This window comes from Terrapene carolina, unplaced genomic scaffold, assembly GCF_002925995.2.
Source record: "Terrapene carolina triunguis isolate 2854851 unplaced genomic scaffold, T_m_triunguis-2.0 Scaffold191, whole genome shotgun sequence".
NCBI lineage: Eukaryota > Metazoa > Chordata > Testudines > Emydidae > Terrapene > Terrapene triunguis.
In genome coordinates this window covers 463,857-487,228 of record NW_020664542.1, presented here as the reverse complement: position 1 = coordinate 487,228, position 23,372 = coordinate 463,857, and the positions used below count along the sequence as shown (strand labels likewise).

General features: G+C 46.5%; 2 protein-coding genes across 4 annotated transcripts in view; one reads left to right on the top strand and one right to left on the bottom strand.

The window, feature by feature from the left end:
* Window positions 1-4,537, top strand: part of CEPT1 (choline/ethanolamine phosphotransferase 1) — a 47,977-nt gene extending 43,440 nt beyond the window's left edge. For all 3 annotated transcript variants that reach the window (XM_024217862.2, XM_024217889.2, XM_024217882.2), the window contains exons 7-9: window positions 1,097-1,255; window positions 2,429-2,554; window positions 3,717-4,537. In XM_024217862.2, the coding sequence (XP_024073630.1) occupies window positions 1,097-1,255; window positions 2,429-2,554; window positions 3,717-3,836 (405 nt within the window). In that variant the 3' untranslated portion in view covers window positions 3,837-4,537. The remainder of the gene's footprint in view (window positions 1-1,096; window positions 1,256-2,428; window positions 2,555-3,716) is intronic.
* A 5,536-nt stretch (window positions 4,538-10,073) lies between these two features.
* Window positions 10,074-23,372, bottom strand: part of DENND2D (DENN domain containing 2D) — a 23,467-nt gene continuing 10,168 nt past the window's right edge. Inside the window, exons 6-11 of the mRNA XM_029912127.1 lie at window positions 19,916-20,064; window positions 16,244-16,421; window positions 15,162-15,203; window positions 14,539-14,629; window positions 11,801-12,040; window positions 10,074-10,562 (exon numbers count right to left, since the gene is read on the bottom strand). Coding sequence (XP_029767987.1) covers window positions 10,498-10,562; window positions 11,801-12,040; window positions 14,539-14,629; window positions 15,162-15,203; window positions 16,244-16,421; window positions 19,916-20,064 — 765 coding nt within the window. The 3' untranslated portion in view covers window positions 10,074-10,497. The remainder of the gene's footprint in view (window positions 10,563-11,800; window positions 12,041-14,538; window positions 14,630-15,161; window positions 15,204-16,243; window positions 16,422-19,915; window positions 20,065-23,372) is intronic.

Sequence of the window (23,372 nt, the reverse complement as noted above, 5' to 3'; positions counted from 1 at the left end):
ACATAACACAAGAACTAGGGGTCACCCAATGAAATTAATAGGCAACAAGTTTAAAACAAACATAAGGAAGTACTTCTTCACACAACACACAATCAACCTGTGGAACTTGTTGGCAGGGGATGTTGTGAAGGCCAAAATTATAACAGGGTTCAAGAAAGAGCTATATAAGTTCATGGAGGATAGGTCCATCAATGGCTATTAGCCAGGATGGTCAGAGTTTGTCTGGCCTGTGTTTGCCAGAAGCTGGGAGTGGATGACAGAGGATGGATCACTCAATGATTGCCTGCTCTGTTAATTCCCTCTGAAGCACCTGGCATTGGCTACTGTTGGAAGACAGGATACTGGGCTAGACAGTCCATTGGTCTGACCCACTATGGCCATTGTTATGTTCTACAAGGTCTTACCTTCTAGAATCCATGAATTTTCCAAACCAAACTCTCTCTGATATGCATGCTTTTTGTTTGGTGCTTTTGCATCTGACAAGAATATGAAAGCTATTGACCTTCCAGAAGAGATGGGATAGTCAAAGTTAACATTCTTGTCCGACTTCTTTCTTAAGGGATTTTTTGATATTTTTTTGGGGGGGGGTTGAAAGGTTTCATGAACTTTTTAGGAGAGTCTGTGTTTTTTGTGTTTGTGCCAGTTGAGTTAGTTGGACTACTCTGTTATATTTTGCTTTTGAGCATTGACATCTTAACAAAAATGTATTATCACCATTATACAGACATACACATGTTTGGGCCCCTGTCATTTAAGAACAGAATCATTTCCTGCTTGTTGTACAAGAGTTAGAAGATAACCACAGCACCATTTTTGCAATTTGAAGCCTTCCCTCCCCTTGCCCCCCCAATACATTTTTGTTTTGTAGCTGAAACTGCATGTTTCCTTCATACAACACACAACTTGTGAGACCTTCAAACCAAAGTCTCCAACCACATTATCAGCTGACACATTTCACCACTCAGTCACATTTCACTACTGGCAGAAGTGAGTTCAGACAGGCACATTTTAATTTAAATAATATGCACACAACACATCTGTTGTTCAATTGTGTGCACTTTTCATTAAGCCAACACTTTCTTCTCCCTCGCTATAGGGAACAAGTGTCCTTTCACCCTTTCTTCATATTGGATCAGTTATCGTATTAGCTGCAATGATCTACAAGAAATCTGCTGTGCAGCTCTTTGAAAAGCATCCTTGCCTATATATACTTACTTTTGGTTTTGTATCTGCTAAAATAACTAACAAATTGGTGGTAAGTGCCTCAGAGTCATTGATTCTTTTCCTTCATCTTTGTTATTGTATAGGATGGTCTTTGTAGTTTCTCTAAGGTCTACCTTCCCCACAACGTCAGTTTCCTGTATTGACTAGCCACACTCTTCCTTCACTGTATTAAAGTGATTTAATGCTGCTGCTGTGTATCCCATGAATCTGTAGTGGTTCTAATTGGTACCTACAACACACATTTTTCTTGAGAATTTGTCATAGCCCATTAAGGAATGAATCAGCAGCATGTAATTTACATTGCAATAATCTTTGGTGACATTTCATTAAAATACTCTATAACCGGGGTCTCAAACATATGGCCCGCAGAGTTATTTGCTGCGGCCTGCAAGCTCCCCGCGGCCCCTGGGTTATTTCCTGCGGCCGCCAATCTCCCCTCACCTGCCGCCCCCCTGCGCGTGCTGCATCCCTGCTCCTCTGCCTACCTCCAGGCACTTCCTGCCGCCAAACAGCTGTTTGGCGGTGCTTAGTGCTTTCCAGGAGGGAGGGGGGAGGAGCGGGGAGCCGTGCGCTCAGGGGAGGAGGCGGGGATTGGGGAAGGGGTCGGAATGGGGCAGGGAGGGGACAGAGTTGGGGTGGGGACTTTGGGGAAGGGGTTGGGGTGGGGACTTTGGGGAAGGGGTGGGAAGGGGCGAGGCTGGGGGCAGCAGTGGGGGTGTCAGTGATGCAGCTGGTAAAATGAGGGTCTGGCTAGAGAATCTTGCCTGTATGCTCGGGGTTCTGCTGATCGCCATATTTGGGGTCGGGAAGGAATTTTCCTCCAGGGTAGATTGGCAGTAGCCCTGGAGGTTTTTCGCCTTCCTCCGCAGCATAGGGCAGGGGTCGCAAGCTGGAAGATTCTCCGCAACTTGAAGTCTTTAGATCACGATCTGGAGACTTCAACAGCAGAGTTAAGGGAAAGTGGGGGGGGGTCAACATTTATGGCCTGCATCATGCGGGAGGTCAGACTAGATGACCATATTGGTCCCTTCTGACCTTAAAGTCTATGAGTCTATGAGCCTTCGGGCCAATGTACTAGTCCTCATGTGGCCCTCATGGTCATTTGAGTTTGAGATCCCTGCTCTATACAGAAGTGTTAATAATCAGCTGAAAACATTGGTTTTGGGATTTGTTTAGACTAGACTACTGTCTCTTTTTTTAATAGGTTGCACATATGACCAAAAGTGAAATGCATCTGCATGATACAGCATTCATAGGTCCAGCACTTTTGTTCTTGGACCAGTACTTTAACAGCTTTATTGATGAATATATTGTACTTTGGATTGCCATGGTAAGTAGGTCATTGTATTTTCTGTTCATCAATGATCTTTTGTGCATCTGCTTGTTCGCTCACGCTCCCCACATGCATACAGAGTTTGTGCCAGTTGTGTACAGATCACACACAGTTTGCACCAATTGTGCACAGATGACTCAGACAAAGAAGCATGGACTTGGGAACCTTCTTGCCTGAATCAGTTTTAAACAGGGTTCAGGCTAACTTGGCTGAAACATGGTTTGGTTGGGCTTATGGACCCCACTCTGTTTAAACACAGTTTTAAAGCCATGTTGAATGAGCAGTACTCGAAGTCCTAGGTTTAGAACCCATTGGGGAGAAATGTGCTGAGATGTATTTTTGCAGGAATGTAATTTCCACACTTTGGAGTGCCCCACAGCAAAAGCTCTATAACACACAAACCCACAGGTGGAATTCCTGAAATTCATGTAGTATCAGAGCAATGATAGCTACCAGGACGAGTCTCACAGAGGAGGAAGTCTTGGCTATAGAGCCATGTCTCTTCCTGATTAGAGCATTGAAAACCAAACCAAGTTCAGGTCAGGCTGCCACTTTCTAGACAGCCATTCTAAAGCATGCTGTGCAGGTATAACATGATGACAGTTGCTTAATCCTGTGAGCAGTTGGGAACTTCTTTCTGTACTAGCTACAAGTGGTGGAAAAGCCCAGCTATTAAGGAATTACAGTACATTCACTTCATGCTCACTGGGGCATGTGTTTTAGTTGGGAGCTTGGTATGTAATAAAGGTTCAACGTGCATAAATTACAGTGCTGAAACTTGATCATTCCCATTACAATGAATCACTTTAAAATACATTCAAATACAGGGTTGTATAAATTTTGTCCCAAAGTAAGATCAGAATTCTACACTTGAAATCATTAATATCCACAGCTCATGGGGCATCTTACAAAAGCTTTCTACAGTCACTGTCTTTTTTTTTTTTTTTTTTTTATTTATTGAAATGTAGATTTAAATTCTAGGCTGAAAAATTAAGAAAGCTTGGTGCACTAATAAACCTTTAGTGGAGGAAGAGAAGGACTCAAGAGAGCAGTCCTTGATGCTTTTAGAGAGACTGTGGTAACATGAAGGATAGATGAAACATGGTACATTCATGTCCAGTATAGATAGATCTAACACATGCCATTTTTCCCTTTGCAGATCTTTTCCCTCTTTGATTTGCTTCGCTACTGCATCAGCGTGTGCAATCAGATTGCTTCCCATCTACGCATCCATGTATTCAGAATCAAGGTCTCTTCCACACATTCTAATCACCATTAGTGACTGGGTGGTTGCTGTGATGAGAAATACAAAACAAGTGTTTTCTATAGGGAGGAATATGAACATATTTAGGAGACTAAGGCAAAAGGAGCAGATAAGAACAAATTTAATTTATAATAATCAACGTTGTATAACTTTTATTCTTTGTTACTGGTAACACTCCTTAACTAGTCTTTGCCTCTGAGAGAGTGAATTCCAAGTACTCTCCAGTCAAACATCATGTAGTCAACTCTACTGGTTCTGTGCCCAGGAAAGCATGCAGGAAGTAATGCTTTGTCTTTGTAATTACCTTGAATACAGAATAAACTATCTGTGGTGAATGGATCCCTAACAACTGAAATTTCTAATGTAGTATATTTACAAACAGCAAAAAATGTGCTTTATAATTTTAATATTTCATCATCTTAGTGAAATTCTTTAGTGTCCACTTGAAATTTCTTTTACTAAAGAGCTGAGCTTGTAAAACAGAGATATCCCACTAGCTTGTGTGACTGAAATAGCTGAAGGGACTTTCAGTCCAGATTGAGGTGGTTCATTTGCTTACATATACTGTTCAACAGTATATTTTAGTGGGGCCGTGTCGGAGAAGGGCGTGACTATCAGCATGCAATATAGTGCGGTGTCTTTGTAAATTAATTAATTTTTTTTTTAAATAAAAAAAAACTAACTTCACAATTTTCTTCAGTGGAAACACTTTAAAAGCAAATTTTACTGTTACTTTTTTACGTATAGAATTTAAGCAAAAATTTCTTTCTGCTCTTTAATAAATAAGGAAATTCTAAGAGCTACAATTGTCTTTCCATGTGTGTCAGCTGCTTTGTCACACTGGGTTAAGTATTTGGTCTGGTGAAGCAAAATCTTGTGTGCTGTTTAAAGAGACTTTTATAATGCTTCATGTGTCTACAGTGCCTGTCATCCAAGCATCTCAAAGCACTTTCTTTGCTAATTAACAAAGCCTTACAGCCCAGCTCCCAAAGCCATAGACATATTATGCCCATTTTATGCGTGGTAAATTGAGGCACAAGGAATCTAAATAACTTCCCAATAGTTCATATTGGGTCCGGAGTAGAACTACTAGAGTCTGGATTCTACTTGTCTTCTCTAAGTGACAAGCCCTACGGCCCCCTTTTAGGTATTAGGAGTTGCACAATCTCAATGTGTCAAATATTTCTCCAGGAATCTCTTCCCGTATGATTGCTCCATCAGAAGTCACATGCTGATCTAAGGGTGTATGTGCTGATGCAGAATTCCAGGACCAAAGCAAGATGTAACCTACTGAAATCTATCTAAACTGAATACTTGCAACAGATGAGCAGGAGTGTATCTTGCCAGTTAAATACTAAAATGAAAGGTAAAAGCCACTCAAAGGTACAGTTGCACTGACTAGCCCATGAGTGGGCTCAGCTCAGAGCCACACCAGTGCATACAGTGAGCTGCAGGTTACTAGCAATGGCACAGAAGACAGTGATCAAGATAGGAAATTTAAAGTGCTGCTTATCAGCTGAAGTCCCGAAGCCTTAAAATTCCTAGTCTAACTATTTCAGAGACCACTGCTCCCAGTCTGATCCACTGCACCATGTGTCGGTCTGGAACAATTAATCTAAATGTCCCAAGGATGAGGCTTGAGGGAGCCAACATGAGGTCTTCACTTCTGGAAATACATCTAAACTAAAGCCTGTTCAGGAAATGCTATAAGATGCACCTTTTCCCAGGCTTTTCACTAACTGGTAGCTCCAGTACCCCTAGTGTTCACTTTAGGAGGAAGATTTCCCATTTCTGCTTGTAAAGTTTCAGCAGGTGCTGCGGGAAGCTTGCTCCTTATACTTGAGAAATGTTACTGCTCATAAAGTACATCTAGTCACTGTGTATATAGGTGCTGTATAAATTGCCTGTAATAAATGAACTTTGCCCTTATGCATTATGATACTGTCTCTATTTATGTGATTGCAGATTATTATAGACATATGGATCGAAGGCTGTGGAATTAATTGAGAAACTGAATGAGATTTCTCAGTAAAGTGTATCATACTTCATAAGGCCAAAGAGACAGCAAGTTGCAAGTTCAACCTTAAACTTTGCCCTTTCTGATGTAGAGTACGAGCAAGCACTGGATGCAGCACTTTTACAGAACTCTCTCTTGCATGTAGAACTTCCTGGAACGCATCACCACGAGTACAAACCTCAGTATCTTGAAAACAAAATGTGACATAAGCTGCTTTGAACTAGCTTTCCCCTAAAAACCACACTGCCAGGCAGAAAATTTCCCCTCCACCTGGGGGCCAATGAAACGAAAACATTGGTTTTTTTTTTTTTTTGTTTGTTTTTTTTTTTTTTAAATTTATAAGATGGCTCAGACTTATGGCAAGGAGTGTGATACAGAGACAGTTTGTCTATAGCCAGTACATATATAGACCCTGTTTCTGTTGTATCTAAGCACCTAAAAATCTTTAATGAATTTTTTTTCTCACAATGCCCCTGAGAGGTAGGGCAGTGCACTTATCTCCATTTTACAGGTCGGGGACTGAGGCACAGGGGAGGATAAGGCCCAGATACTCAAAGGCATTGAGGAGCCTAATTCCCATTGAAATCACTGGGAGTTAAGCACCTAAATGCCTTTCAGGATCTAGAGAGACAAGGTGGGTGAGCTAATACCTTTTATTGGACCAACTTCTTTGGGCGAGAGAGACAAGCTCTGGAGCTACACCGAGCTCTTCTTCAGGTCTGGGAAAGACAGCTAACTACAAGGTGGAACAGACTGTTTAGCATAAGTCATTAACACATATTGTAAGAGACCATTCAAGGTGAAGTGGCCTGTTAACACCTCTTCAGCTAGAGGAAGGACCAAAAAAGAAAAAGGGGGGGGGGAAAAAAAGGGGGGGAGGTGGTTAATGAATTACTGATTGTTGTAATAAACCATAAACCCAGTGTCTGTATAAAGACCATGATTTTTAGTGTCTAACAGTTATGAATTTAAGCTCATCTGGGTCTGGTTCCCCACTGCATACGGAGTCAAATTCAACTCAAGCCTTAATCTTCAAAGTCTCTCCTCCTCTGATTAAGATTTGCCATAATAACTCTGCTTCTCAGGGGCAATATCAACATTATAGGTTAGATTTACAGGTGCTGAGGACAGAGCCTGACAGAGTCATAGATGGCCCATGACTGGAGTTCACTCCCACAAGAGAACGGAGTGACCAAAGTCTTACCACCTTCAGAAGGAATTATTAGCTCCACCTCTTCACCACCACCAAGACAGGAAAGAGGAGGGGAAAAAAACCCTCTAAGAGCTCTTGAGAATGGAGAGACAACCCAACGAGAGCTGTTGGCCTTCTGTAATTCTTAAAGCATTCAAGATTACCACAGTGTAGACAGAGTAAAGATTCAACCTAGAATCCTAAACTGCCCAACCCTGTCAGGCTATAAAGTGGGTATATAAGGGTATACACACACCCTAAAACTAGTGCTTACAACTATTGCCAGTACCCTAGCAATCAAGCCCACAAATACAAAAATGAACATCATTCAGATAGCTTATGCAAATGAAACATTTTGAGGGTGGTAACCACTGGGGGGCACCAGAGATTTTCATTTACACTGAGGTGGTAGGAGAGAGAACTATCAACTAGGGCATCCACCATGTGTGCGCCAAAGCTCTCACTAATGCCAAGCTCGCTGTTTAGCTGGCCTCTGTGCAGCAGATGGCCCCTTGATACCGCCAAGGTCATGAGGAGACTGCTGCGCCATTCAGCCTGCACATCAATATGTGGCACAGTGGGCTTGACAAAGGTTTAGCAGCTATGCAGCCCAAGAGCCAGCACTGGGCTAAGAAGGGAAGAGGGGCACTGTCATATGGTTTAAGGCCAGAAGGGATCACCAGATAAATTAATGGAGATATCTTATCTCCTAGAACTGGAAGGGACCTTGAAAAAGTCATTGAGTCCAGCCCCCTGCCTTCACTAGCAGGACCAAGTACTGATTTTGCCCCAGATCCCTAAGTGGCCCCCTCAAGGATTGAACTCACAACGCTGGGTTTAGCAGGCCAATGCTCAAACCACTGAGCTATCCCTCCCCCCCTGATCATCCCGTCTGACCTGCACATCACAAGCTCCCAGCCCCATCCAGGGCTTGCACACTAAAAGCCAACAATTGAAATGAAACCAAAGTATTACAATCATCTCCATGGCAGCACCTGGAGACAGTTCTCTCTGATGCTAGAAAGAGCGGACAGACGGCAATTGCATCCAAGAGATCAGCTATCAGAAAGAGGAACAGCCCCATGGGAATGGGAGAGACTGAGCATTATCACGGGTAAGTAAAAAGAGAACCATTAGGAGATCGAGTTTTGCTATTAAAGCAAGGCTTCACTGTATGTTACATCAGAACACTGTATATTCCCTGTCCCCCAAACCCAGTGCAGCACATAAAAAAAAAAATGCATTTTATATGGTAAGTCCTAAGAAATTTAGCACTCTGTTTCAGATTTTTTTTGTCCTTAATGTTCTTTCTTACTGGATAACACAGACTCTTCAAACTTCCCATATAGTTAAAACTCATGGAAATCTGCATTTGAAGAAATCTTCTTAGGTTTAATGATCATTCCTTGCAGTTATTCTTCATAACTTTCTTCAGCAGTTGCAGAGAACTACACCTTCAGAGAACTGCACAATGAGCTATCCTCAAAATGGCTGCCACCTCCCTTTTTCTCTCTCTACTGCCTGACAGAACCTCAACATGAAATGGGAAGATTTGGAGAGAAGGGCAGGTGACAGGCAAGGATGTCAAATGTGGGTAGCCCAATGTGTAGCAAAGCACGGGATGGACTAAGGTCTAAGGTAACTGCCTGACAGCAGAGGGTCACCATCTTCTCTACGGACAGGGGTAGTCAATAGGCAGATCGTGGGCCGAATCTGGACCTCCAGATGCTTTTGAATGGTTTGAAATCTTTTTATTTAATTCTCATTAGTGGGGGTTTTTTTTATTATTTTCTCTGGAGTCTGTACCTTGACCAAGAAATTTGGACCTTGACAAAAAATATTTGACTACCCCATTGCTTCACTCTCACTGGGAAAAATGGGAGGTGGTGGCCATTTTGAAAAAGGGCAATTCTTCCTGGAGTTTCTCTGAAGAAGATTTCACATGCCAGTCTTTGCTAACAGGTAAACTTATGAAAAATAATGGTGGCAAAAAGAACCATTAATCCTAAATAGTTATTTTCTGAAAACTACCCATTCCATCAGCTCTACACAACAGGGAGAGTCTTTGGGGCAGAGAGAGAGAGGAGCACAATCGGGTCCCGGTCCAGGACTGGGAATCCTATGTACTACTGTAATACACCTAATAAATAGCGTACACACCTAGCACAATGGGGTCATGTTCCATGAGAGACTCCCAGGCACTACAAATAACAAAGGCTAATATCTTTGGTAACACATAACACACATCCGGGCAAGCTCTAGGGTCTAAAGGCGGCAGTCATTTGAGGAATCATGGAGTAAAGTGAAAAAACTGTATGTATTTTGGGAAAGAGTTCAGCAAGCGCTCTCATCTGGGCAACCATCCCAACACTTGCAGGAGTGAACTGTCGGGCTTTATCCATATATTTCCCGCCCCTCTGGGGCCAGTCAAAACTGCAGGCAGTACCAGTTTGGACTCTGGCTCTATGCTCCCTGTAAGAATGCGCTAAAGAAAGGGGAGAGATGAGCAGGCATAATTAAGCTCAATGCAGCCTCTGTAAGATGAACTGGAAAATAGTTTTAAAATTCAGCATCCAGAACAAGAAAGAAGAGTACAGCTTTTCAGGAACGCATGCACCACTGAATGTTAACAATGCTGTCTCCCTTCTCTGAGCTGCCGATTTTCCACGTCTAGCGCACATCCCCTACAGCCTCTCGAAACGGAGCTAGTGCAAACAAGCAACTTCACGCCAAACCCCAGTTTGCACTCCTTCATACGGTCTATTTTGGGCCTACTGTTCTCATCAACGCCTAAGCCAACAGGTGACTTTCAGGAAGTCTCATCAAAATCTGCAGTCTCATTTTTAGCTCATGTAAGTCTGGAACAATGAAGCCGTTCGCTATAAAAAGAATATGAAACCACCTTATTAATGGGAGCCCTTCAGGAATATACATTGCCTAGAATGTCTCTCAGTTAGAAAATTTAGATTTTTTTTTTTAATAATTAAAAATATTTCTTACTGATACATTTTATCTTAACAATTATTCTACATTCTTAGCCATTATACAGCAAGCAGACAATCCCGCCTCGATTTCACTCGATTTCTATGTAAGGTCCGTGATTGTCTTCCAATAGGAACTCATTACGGGGCCACATGCTGCCCTTTGGCTAAGAACTGCAGCTTGGTCCATGGTGTCAGTTGGCCTGGATAAAAAAATCACATCCATGTTTGCTAGCGATGTAGAAGAGAGGCTTCCAGTGCAATCATGCCCTGAGAAAGAAGAGACTGGGAAGAAAATGGCATCCTGTGTTGACCAGGCATCTCATTATTCACAGGAAAAGGGGCAAGGTTCCAGAGATGCTCAGAGCCAGCAAAGCAAAGGGCGCTCTGCCTTTGAGTGAGATGCTGACCCAGTCTGGACAGAATATTGCTGCAGAAAGATATCCGCCCAAGCCCAGCCAGGCTCCCCTCTTTCAGAACAGTACTTCAGGAATTTCTCCTTTGTTTCTTTTTTTGTTCTTGATATTCAGTTACTTTCTGCTGGAAATACCCTGTAGAAAACAAAAGCTGGATCAGTCATACACTACATTGGAGTTTCATCAACAATTGACAGGTTTCAGAGTGGTAGAGATCATTGGCTGGTTTCTGTTTTATAACAACATGCTACGGAAGCGCAGCAGAAGCAGAGATTAGCCCAACAAACTCCATAAGAACCAGCGATCAAAGCAAAGACCCTGAAGATGGACCGGGGAGATGGAGCTATGGCCATATTCTCCATATACATTTTTATAGTACACCAATCGCCATGGGGTTTAGGTGCTGAGAAGGCAGAGAGACAGGGATGGAAGAGGGGTTGGTGGAATCTCTCTAATAGCAGGAATAAAATCTAACGGTTCCTGTCAATTTGCATCAGAGGGCACCAGAGCAGCAGCACTGGCTCCAAATCTACCTGCACCTTGAGCAACGATGGGCTGAAGCTGAACCAGCAGTGCAAGCATCACAAATATCGGGGATAAAATGGTACCGGATCCAAACTGAAGGGGATGGGGGAGCGCACTGAGAGAGTGCAGGGGGCTCAGAGGTGCAGCTAGCTCAGTAACTGTGAGACATTGTTGAAATTCTTCTTGAAAGTGGCAATAATAGTAATACTACTACCCAGGTCTTATACAGCCCATTTTCAGATAGGTAAACTGAGGCGCGGAGTGGTGATTTGCCCAAGATCAGCCAGAAATCCAGTGGCAGGGCTAGGAATTAGAATGAAGCTCTCCTGCGGCGCATACCAGTGCTCCATCTACTAGGCCATACTGCATTATTTACAGCCCTTACGTGAGGTGTGTGTGTGTGTCAGGGAATACACTGTAGGGAAGAGAATAAGCAAGGAGAGCTTTGCACTAGTGCTTTCCTCCTTGCCCTTTGACTGTTTTCAATACAAATGCAGGCTGAGTTCTGGAGTCTGCAATTACCTCCTCCATCCAGGGGCTGCAGTGATGAAAGAGACTATTGCAACCGATACACGTGCCTCTGCTGGTGCATTGCAGGCAGAAGTTATTGGAGAGACTGACTATCACTGCCTGTACCATCTTCTCTAACAGCATCTCCCTTCCCCGGTTGTTTTCAGGAGCAGTCACACAAAAACATTTGCATCTCATTTGCACAAGCAAATATGCAAATGAGTCCTGCTCCCGCTAGCTCAAAGAAACCAAAGAGTGGCCTCCAGGGATCCTGCTGCTTCCTGAATGCCAGGGCAGTAACAGGGAGCAGGGAAGAGGGAGGAGATGGGGCAATTTACCTTCTTGGGTTATCCTGCTCCTTTCCGCTTCCTGGATAAAGAGGGAAAACATCTGAGTCCTCACAAATCTTTTCACAAACTTGCGGCAGGACCTGGAGGTGATGGCTTTGCAGAACGCCTTCTCCTGAAAGGAGCCCTGGCCACTCTTACTCCACTTGAGGTGCAATGTATAATGGCCAACGGTTTTGACGAAGAATTGCACGAAGGTGTTGGAGACGTGGGTGTTCACTTGTTCAGACGCTGAAAAGGGAATAGAAGACACACGGTTTGGGCATGGGGGCTGATATTCACACGATCCCCATTAACTCAGGACGTGGGCACCTCACAATCTGAATGTATTTACACTCACAACCCTTCTGTGAGGCAGGTAAGGGCTATCATGAGGGAACAAAGGGTCAGATCCTCAGAAGTATTTACGCTCCAAATTTCCTTAAAGGATTTGGGCCGAAATGACACACCCAATGATCACCCAGTCTGTGGTGGGGCAGGAACTTGAAACCAGGTCTCCTGAGTCCCAGGCTAGTGCTCTGACCACTGGGCCATCCCACCTCTCGTCTCTTCTCTGTGCCACAGTCTGGGGCATTCCAAAGACAACCCCCCTGCTTTTCCATTCAAAAGCAGCTGTAACACCTGAATTGTGCTAAGTTGTGTGACGCCAAACCCAGTCATGGCATGGGAGAAAAGCCAGGAGGTCCCATTCGCTAAGGAGCCGGCAGGAGTATAAACTGAACCATTGTTCAATCCCAATGTTGTATTCAATTGCCCCAGTCCAATGGATAATTACTGCCACCAAACTTTGACAGAACAAGGAGTAATGATCTCAAGTTGCAGAGGGGGAGGTTTAGGTTGGATATTAGGAAAAACTTTTTCGCTAGGAGGGTGGTGAAGCACTGGAATGGGTTACCTAGGGAGGTGGTGGAATCTCCTTCCTTAGAGGTTTTTAAGGTCAGGCTTGACGAAGCCCTGGTTGGGATGATTTAGTTGGGGATTGGTCCTGCTTTGAGCAGGGGGTTGGACTAGATGACCTCCTGAGGTCCCTTCCAACCCTGATATTCTATGATTCTTATAACACTTTGCTTCCAAGGAACTCCGAGCACTGTATACACATTCAAGGAATTGTGTCTACCACCTTAAAATGTGAAGTACACCAGCCTGCGAGATGCTAGATGGATGGCCTCATTGCACGCTGACCTAATTCACATGTTGTGTTCATGTCAGAAGCAATTGCCATCTCCTTCACACACTAAAATCCAATTTCTTGGTGTTAAATCATTAAAGAGTTGTAACAGCCACTAGTACATGGTACTGCCCTTCACAGGCTGTTCTGGATAGAGGACTCCCCCTGCTGTATTAGCATGTATACTCTGTAGTGGCAGAAGGGAGTCTAGCTGTCCAGATGTCCCAGATCCAGATTTCACTGAGGGATATTCAGGGTCACTGGCTTTCTGTTTTGTCCAGATGAAGCTATCAAGAGCCTTCTGGATTTTTTGCACCCCTCCCTACTGATGGATTATTTCTCCTCCCTGACTGGTCTTCACAATCCTACATGGTTGTGGAATTTAGGGAGGAAGATGCTCTACAGCAGCACTATGAGAATTGGCAGGCGATGGTACTGTTCTGAAAATGACTCGGGAAAAATCCCACGTTTATTGTGTTCCAAAGATTCCAGATCCCATGTGCTCGCACGACAGCTAGAAAGGCTGTGGGGTTTTTAAAATCTCTATATAACAGCCAGCCCTGCAAACTCAGCCTGGCATTTGAGTCTCACACTGGGCTCTGTCCATTTCGCCCATCACCACCAATAATGAAGACTGGAATTTAGTAATGTCTACTAGAATCCAGCTCTTTCTCCCAGAGCTGCACTGGCTCTGCGGGGCTAACAACAAAAAGGATCTATTTTTGTCAATGAAGTCAGCAGGTCCATCGCTGCTGCACACAGAAAGAAGGTGCTATAACCACAGGGGCTTTTCTGACCACAACTGCACTTAAGTATCTATGCAGAGCAGAAACAATGTACTATGCCTGTTCGCTGGGGATGGGGAATAAAGCAGAGCACTTCCCAACCTGCAGACACAGCAGCGCTGAAATGCAGGTGAAATGCAGCCACCTCTGGGGTGGGGAGCTGCAGCTAATCAGAGCATATCACATTGAACAACAGGTGGGGCAGAAGGGGTGGGGGAAGCAAAAGGCTGGGTAAGGACCACAAAGTAAACCCCAATCATAGCTCAGTGCCTTGGGATCCTTGACAGTTCCAAGCTGGTCTTTTGAGCGTTGTATTGCAGACACACTGGGGCAGATCCTGAGCTGGCGGGAGATGTCACAGCTCCACTGAAGTCAATGTCGAGAGGAAGCCAATGGAGTGATGACAGTTTTACACCAGCTGAGGACTTGCCCCACACTCCATAAGCTGCACAAACCTCAGTCTCTTTCTACCTCTGAAGCGGGAAGGGCTGAGGTGTCCCTGCAGAAGCTGAGCACCTGGAACCCAGGGACCATATCTATTCCAGTCCAGTTGCTTAGACCACTTAGCTACTCTCTCTGCATGCATGTGAGTCCAAAGCATACACAGCCCTAGAGATGGGTTGGCTGGAGCTGAGAGGGCAGTGTAGGAAATTGGGTCCCGGGTTCTTAGCCCACTAGCCCCAGGATGGCTGGTTAGCCCGGGACACCGGCAGTCTTTGTGGGGCATTCACAGATACTCCACCGTGCGCACCCCAAAGAAAGAACTCTCTGCCTACTCTGTATGTTGTTGTTGCTGTTGTGCGTCTTCAAAGAAGTCAGCATCTCGGTCTGCAGCTTGGCCGGTAAGATGTCTCTTTCGTCGCCAACCTGAAAGAGGATGGACCGATGTTAGCACCACCCCAGCTCTTGCAAACCAGGGACGCCTGAGACGGTAGCTTTTACTGGGAAGAAGGTTTTGAAGCGTGAGAGAGGATTCTAGCTCGCCGAACCACTTTCTGAGCATACCTTCAGGCCCAAAGCATCTTGGAATGAACACATCTTCTCCCACCAGATCCCCTGTGACCCATTCTTTAATGCAGCAGTGCAGTCTGCATTACCATAGTCTCAGTGGGGCTCATTAGCTACCGCCAGAAGCCATCGCCTATCAATTTTTATCCCAAAGGATGTTGGAGAGAGACAGTGTGCTATGTAAGCTCGGCCAAGAGGCCCTGCCCCCCTAAGCCTGCAGAGTGCAAATAAATGACAGGTGGGAAGGAGTGAGTGACAGCTACTGAAAACCCAGGATTAAGGAACCTGCAGCGGCTCAGCGATACTGGTCAAGTGACGAACAAGAACATTTCAAGCGCCCGCGTCTGGCGACGGCATGGGGGATAGTCTGCATTGTACCAGGGACACCTACCGATCTTAAGAACTTCCCTTCGCACAAGTCAACCAGCAGCACCTAAAACCAACAGACAGGACCCAGCGTTAGCCAGGCTGCATTGTAAGGCTGCTTCTGAGCGGCAGCGATTTAAGAGAATGTATTTTGAGATCAGTCTTCTGTGCCCCAAGTCCATTTGAAAAGCTTTGAGCTGCACCTGATGACGAACTGCTCTAGGACACTGCAATGGAAAGGGCTCCTCCAAACTTCCTGCCTGGTGAAAGAGGCAGCAGTGCCTGGCCTGGGGGGATGAATGGACCCGGGACATGGAAAGGAGATTTGGAGCCTCTCTCCTCTAGAATCAGTCACTGGGTCCAATCCAGCCCAGACTGAAAGTGGTTCCCATCCAGTGTCTCTTGGGAAGCCCACATGAAATGAGTTTAGGAGTCTCAGCCCACATCCCCATGGGGAGAGGGCCACAGCCCCACAGCTGCCCCATTGTTAGTGCTTCCAGCAGAAGGCCAAAGAGCGAACCGGCGTGGAAAATCTGGCAGTGTCTACACTAGTTTTCTAAGATGCGTGCTCACCTCCCATGAGCTATGAGCAGTGAGACACTCAGGGCAATGTTGACTACAGGGTGAGCCAAGGGCAAGGCATGCCCCCTCTGCCCCAGGGGATCCGGGCTGAGGTCCTTGCCCAGCTAGTGGGTAGGTGATATCAGCATCCCATCTGGCCTCGGGAACAGCTTGGGTGTTACCCTAGGAGCAGGCTGGAGTCCGCTCTTGTTTCCTTCTGGGCCTTTCTCCTCCTGAGGCTGGGATGGAGACAAAATCAGGGCCTGCTACCAGGGCTGGATTTCCAATTGGGCACAGTAGGCATGTGCCTAGGGGCCCCTGCATTCTAGGGGTGCCATGCCTCTCTAAAACTGTGTGCAACACAAAGGTCAGCTGTAGGCGGGGGGGGGGGGAAGGGCGCTGAAGATGCTGTGCCTAGGGGTGCGCAAGTTGTAAATCCGTCCCTGCCTGCTGCCGCATGGAGATAACAATCAAGGGGCACGAACTGGCAAACATTCATTTTCAAGCCCATCTGCTGCCCCGGCACAGAGACCCCTCAGACAGTACCTCCTCCATCGGCTGATCGAGAACCTGCTCTAGGCAACGCTTCTGGACTCCAACCATGAAGGGTGTGGGGCAACAGACGGTATCTATCAGGCATTCCGGAACCACGGGGATGTAGGTGTGCGCCCAGGAGAAGGGGTAGAGAAGAGCTGCCACGGCATGGATGCACTGGGACAGGACGCTGCCGAATAAATAAGGGTTCTGATTACTAACTGGATTTGGCAAGTAGCTGGCCAGCATGTTAGGCCTTGGGTGAGATTTTCAAGGGCACCTGAGTGGCACAGGAGCCAAAGTCTAAGTGACTTCCAAGGAGAGACAGGCTCCTAAACAGGTGGGTGCTGTTTTTCATAGGTTATAAAGCCAGAAGGGACCATTGTGATCATCTGGTCTGACCTCCTGCTGCATAGCATCGGCCAGAGATCACCCCTGAACTTATTCCTGTTCCAACGAGAGCAGATCTTTTAGAAAAACATCCCATCTTGATTTAAAATTTGCCAGTGATGGAGAACCCACCATGGCCTTTGGTAAACTGTTCCCATGATTCATAATCCTCGCTGTTAAAAAGTTTGAACCTTACTCCTATTCTGAATTTGTCTTGCTTCAATTTCCAGCCATTGGATCTTGTCTCTTAGATTGAAGAACCCAGTATCAAAGTTTTGGTTTCCCTTATAGATATTGCTCAAGACTGATCAAATCACCCCTTCACCTTCTCTTGGTTAAGCTAAATAGATTGAGCTCCCGGAGCTCAATTCTACCCCCATCTATGTCGGCTGTTTTTGGGAAATCTCCCTCCCCTTAGCACATGGCAGTGTTGCCAACTCTCAGGATTTCATCACAAATCAATATTTGATGTTCTTCTTAGATCCCCAGCTCCTGGAGTCAGGTGATTACATCAGAATCTCAGCTTTCTTTAATTAAAATATCTAAAGAAAAGTAAGTTTTTAGCTCTGTGGTTGCGGATAAAAGTTTGAATACATGCCCCTAAGGGCTCAAAAACCAGAAGAAAAAGCCCCCAAATATATATTTTTTTAAAATCTCATTATTTTTAACCCAATCTCACAATTTTGGGGGCCAAAGCCTCACAGGTTTTAAACCCTTGGAGTTGGCCATGCTGCACTGCTGCTCCACCAATGCTCTGAGTGGCAGGGCACCACTATCAGTGGTGCCTCCAGATTTGCCTTTTTGGTACAAAAAGTTTCCCCAACTAGAAAACAATAAATTGAGTTTCAGACTAAACTCCCCTAGAGAGAAGAGGAAACCCCCTGCCTTCAGCTGGGGACCCAACAAGCTAGACGGCCATCGGCCCACACAACTAGCCTTCCCCTACCCCTCAGCACAAGCTGCAGTTTGGCTTTGCCTCTTCGGAGGGTCATAAACCTCATTCTCTTTCACTCTAACACAAAACCCTAACTGTGACCTCGGCAGAGTTAAGGCAAAATAACCTCTCCAATGCAGGGAATGGGGGACAGTCATATGTGCTGATCAGCTGACACAAATGCTATTAAGGTTCTGAGTTAATAATAATCATACCTAGCTCTTTTCATCAGTAGCTCTCAAAGGAGGACAGGCTCATTATCCCCATTTTGCAGATGGGGAAACTGAGGCTCGGGAGGGAGCATGACTTGCCCCGGGTCACCCAGCAGGTCGGCAGCAGAGCTGGGAACAGAACCCAAGTCTCCCGAGTCCTGGTCTGGTGCTCTACCCGCACAGCGTGAGTCTGAGGAGGCTGGGGTATGAATTGCTTTTCGGTATATGTTGGAAGTGGAAGCCTCGGGGAGTGCTGGAGTGCGATATTGACAGCATTGTGGGCAATAGGATGGTTGAAAGGAGTGCACAAGTCTTCCCCCTTTGCTCCTTATTTCAATGCTTTTAAGGCTTAATCCTCACTAGACATAGTTATTGTTTGCTAATTTTATAGAGAGGATCCTTCCGCAGGTCAGTATGTGTATTTTTCTTCCTAGGGACTGAAGAGTGAAAGTCTCTGGTGGCTGGGATCAAATCAGAGACATCCTTCCTGCTGATGAGTTGGATCAACGAAATCCGAGAGGGAGAGGAGAGATTTGCGTCGACTGGCTGTCTAACGAGGAGTGAGCATAACCTTTACGCTCTGCTGATGTTAGTGTGAGAGGGGGACTTTCCTGGCTACCTGCCTCCCTGGGCTTGTCAGCGTAGTGAGAATTAACCCTTTGGGCTCAATTGGGAACAGACTCCATCTGTCTTGTTATTCCATCATACATAATAATACCACCTCGTTCTTATCTAGCACTGTTCATCCACAGAGCACTCTGCAAAGGAGGTCAGGGGCATCATCCCCATTTTACAGATGGGGAAACTGAGGCACAGAATGAACTGCAACTCGGCCAAGGCCATGCAGCAGGCCAGTGGCAGAGCCAGGGATAGAACTCAGTCTCCTGAGTCCCAGACCAGTGCTCTGTCCACTAGATCAGACTTCCATGCCTCATGAACTGTCGGAGGTCAGTGACCCTTCGCTTGCTCAGACTCCTCAGGGTCTGCTCTCAGAGTGGAAGGTTCTTGGCTTCTCTCTCCTCCCCTGCACCTGGAATTAATTTATTCTGATTTTATCTCCTGAACTAGATGGGGCACAAAAAATTAATCACCACTCACTGCATTGTGGGGATGGGGAGGGTGCCCTCAGCCAGCCCCAACTACACCCAGCCTGGGACCGAGATCCACAGAGTAGTGGACTTCAGGACACATCATTCAACACTTGATTCTGCCCCCTTATGAACGGGGAGTGGAACTGAGGGCACCTGCAGGCTGCATTCCAGGGCTGGGCGAGCTGCATGTGACCTGTACTCATGAGCTGAGAGAATCATAGAATCATAGGATTGGAAAGGACCTGGAGAGGTAATTTAGTCCAGTCCCCTGCACTCATGGCAGGACTAGGGGTACGTCTGTTCAATGTATAGGGGATCAATTTATCGCGTCTCATCTAGACGCGATAAATCGATCCCCGAATCGACGCCTGTACTGCACCTGGGCAGGAGGAGTAAGCGGAGTTGACGGGGGAGCCGCGGCGGTCAACTCGCCGCCATGAGGACGGCCAGGTAAGTCGAACTAAGATATTTCGACTTCAGCTACGTGAATAGCGTAGCTGAAGTTGCGTATCTTAGTTCGAACCCCCCCGCTAGTGCAGCCCAGGCCTAAGTATTATCTAGACCATCCCTGACAGGTGTTTGTCCAACCTGCTCTTACAAATCTCCAATGATGGAGATTCTACAACCTCCTGAGGCAATTTATTCCAGTGCTTAACCACCCTGACAGGAATTTTTTCCTAATGTCCAACCTAAACCTCCCTTGCTGCAATTTAAGCCCATTGCTTCTTGTCCTAGCCTGAGCGGTTAAGAAGAACAATTCTTCTCCCTCCTCCTTGTAACAACCTTTTATGTGCTTGAAAACTGTTATCATGTCCCCTCTCAGTCTTCTCTTTGCCAGACTAAACAAACCCAATTTTTTCAATCTTCCCTCATAGGTCATGTTTTCTAGACCTTTAATCATCTCTGGACTCTCTCCAATTTGTCCACATCCTTCCTGAAATGTGGCACCAAGAGCTGGACACAATACTCCCGTTGAGGCCTAATCAGCGCAGAGTAGAGTGGAAGAATTACTTGTAGCTCTCAGAACTAGCTCGCTGGTTAAATGCAGGGGGCTCACCTGAGCTCCTCTGCCACGAAGATAATCCGTCGCTCCAGAACCGCAGAGGCGAAGAGCCAAAGGATGTTCTCTGGACTGAGATGCTGCAGAAGGGCCTGAAACTCCACGTGTTCCAGCCAGGAGTCCAGGGGCCGCGTGAGTTCGATGAGCTGTTGAGAAGGAGGGGACATGAGTGAGCTAACAAATCACTAATTCATTCTATTAAAAGCATGGTGCAGAAGGTTTCAGACATGCTGGGCTGGGCCCTGCCTGCTTCCATATGGCGGAGAAAGGAGGCAGGAAGGGTGTGTCATGAGTGCGGGGGTGTGTCATGAGAGATCTTTGCAATATTACAATTAGTTAAGATTACTTTTTGGTAGTGCCCAGCACTGTCCTGCCCAGAGTTCACCGATCTAACAGACCAAGAGTGGGGGAAACTGGTGCACCAAATAAGGAGCGTGGCCGAGGCAATAAGCGGCCCTACTTGACTGTGTCCTCCCTGGGGTTGTGCCTCGATGCAAACCCCTAGCACAGATGGGCACAGCCGCTGTTTACTGGTGGAGATAACTCCGGCTTGACAGCAGGATAAGATCGCGACAGGCAAGACAAAGCTTTCCTGGTGTGCACCATACAGCTATGCCACAGGCTAGAATCGGCACAAGGCCCCAGCGGGGACCAGTCCTCCACTTCAAAGCTGCTTTACCAACACCATGAATTCATAGGTGATCCCCAATTACCAACAATTCCCAGGAGTTCTCATCAGCCCCCAGCAGCCTCGCGGAGCTTCTCATGAAGGGCTCTCCGAGTGCAGGGTGGGAGAAAGTACAGAGACGTTGATAGGAGGAGCCCAGGTATCTGGGGTATCATGTCTGGCCCGCCCTGGTTTTGATGGAGGGTATCTTAGGGTATGTCTACACTACAGGATTAATCCGAATTTAGATAATTCGAATTTGGGAAACAGGTTGTATAAATTCGATTGTGCGCGGCCACACTAAGCACCTTAATTCGGTTTTAAACCACATTAATTCGGTGGTGTGCGGCCACACTACCCCATTAACTTAAACACAGTAATTCGGTGGTGTGCGTCCACACTAACCCTAATTCGAATTAACAAAATCGATTTAGGCTCTACTCCGTTCGTCGAGGTGGAGTACAGAAATCGATTTAAAGGGCCCTTTAATTCGAATTAACTGGCTCTGTAGTGTGGACGGGTGAAGGGTTAATTCGGATTAAGGCAGCTAAATCCGAATTAAAGTCCTAGTGTAGACCAGGCCTTAGTCCTTGTCTACGCACATACTTGCGCTGGTTTAACTAGACCAGTTTACAAAGCACACCCTTAGTTAACCCTGTACAAACTAGTATGTACACCAGGCCTTGGGGGTTTGCTTTGCAAGCCTCACGGAACAGGGTGGGTGGTGTTGAATCTTTAACAAAGATATCCTTTCTCCCAAGTGTTCATTAGGCATTGGAGTGTATAAATTCTAAGGCCAGAAGGAATTACTCTGACCATCTAGTCTGAGCTCCTACATGACACCAGCTAGAGAATTTCCCCCAGCGACACCTGCACTGAGGCCAGTAACTTGTGATTGAGCTGGAGTGAGACACCCAATCTGGATGTCAAGACTCCTTGGGATGATATCACAATAACCTTAATTGTTGAAAATTTGCACCCCAGTTCCAGCTGTAATTTTTCTGACTTCCAGCAGTTGGACATTGATCTGCCTCTGTCTGCTAGCATCGATTCCTGCTTTGCCCCGTGCAGGTACCTATGCAGCACCATCTCGTTGCCTCTTGCACATCTCTCCCAAATGGCCACATTAAGCAGCATCGAGACTGCCACAAAAGCAGAGGTAATGGAGTGGCTGCAATCACTGTAGTTAAGGCAAAGGTGGCCATTTGGAATGCCTGTTTCCAGACACTCCTACCTTTCTCTACATCTTTTCTTTTTAGGCTGGTTAGACTTCGTTCCAGCCAAGAGCCCAGGTGAGCTCTTACAACTAATTGGTGTCATTGTATTATGTGCCTTTGCCATCAGGTGAAATCAAACCTCTCGCCAGCCTCAAAAGCTCAGCCCTGGATTACTGATCCAGGAGAAGCCCCAGGCATTCGGAACAACCTCCCACCACTCAGTGAAGGGCCTTACTTAAACTTTAGTCCATCCCGTGCTTTGCTGCACATTGGGCTACCCACAGGTCTCCATTGCCCTCTCTCTCCCACGCACTGCCAGCTCCCAGCCTAGCCTTCCCTAGCAGCAGCTCCCTTCTCCACTGACAGTGCTGGATAAGCGGCCACGCTGACTTTTTTGAAGAAAATGCTCCCATCTCTGCAGTTCTGCTAGCAGCTAAAACATGAAGCAATAGGCCAAGTCTTTACACAATCTTACCCTTCTTGCTGCAGAATCACAAGAGATTTCATAACCCAGGAAGCTGGCAGAGAAGAACCTGTGCCAAGCCAGCTGCTGCTCTCAGTTACACCCAGCACCCAATGTGCAATGGGATGAGGTGGCTGCAATTCCCCATTCCAAAGCAAATGCTGCACCAGCGCACTGCAGAGTCAAACCTCTCATGTAAAAAATATGAATGCATTGTCTACACGAGGCTGCACACGAGCAATGCATGAGCTCAGCCCCCTTCAAACCAGGATAAACCACACCAGAGCAAGTCCCGGTTTGCACCTGTGTTACATCAGCATCACTGCCCAAGTGCAGCCCCCACCCGGTGCAGATGAGTCCTAAAGGCTGTCTCTATTGCAGGGCTTGCACTCCACTGACAGGATTGAATTATACAATTGCAAACTCCTAAAGCAAAGCCGACTGCCCGGAATTAAGCTAAGGACAGATACCAGCAAGGCTGAAACTGATCCCCATGCATCTGTATTAGGGTTTGTTAGGGTTTAACGAGCTAGATATCTAAAATCTGTTTCCTTAAATGGGCACAATTGTCTAATATAAACCCAGTGTCTCATCTCTAGCCCTACCAGCTGAGAAGAGCAGATGCAAAGCAGTCTCTGCACTCAACATGAAACAATAGCTCCAGGAGAGGTATGAATGGCATACATTCAACAAAGGGAGGTGTGAATGAACGTGATTAAAAAGGCCATTTTTGTAGAAACTCTGTTGCTGAGCAGAGAGTGTCACTTCTTAGCAAGGGCGGCTGCTGGAGAAGAATAGGGTTACCATATCTCATAAATAAAAAAAGAGGACCCTCCACGGGCCCTGGCCCCACCCATTTCCCCACCCCCAGCCCCGCCCCAACTCCGCCCCTTCTCCACCCTAACTCCGCCCCCTCCTCCCTTCCACTCCCAGCCAGGGGGAAAGGGCTGCCCCAGTGCTACCGGCTTCAGGGTTTGCCGGGCAGCCCTCAGACCCTGCGTCCCCAGCTGGCGCTTCCCCAGCGCAGCTGGAGCCTGGGAGGGGAAGCGCCCAGCCGGGGGCGCAGGGTCTGGAGGCTGCCCGGCAAACCCTGAAGCCGGTAGCGCT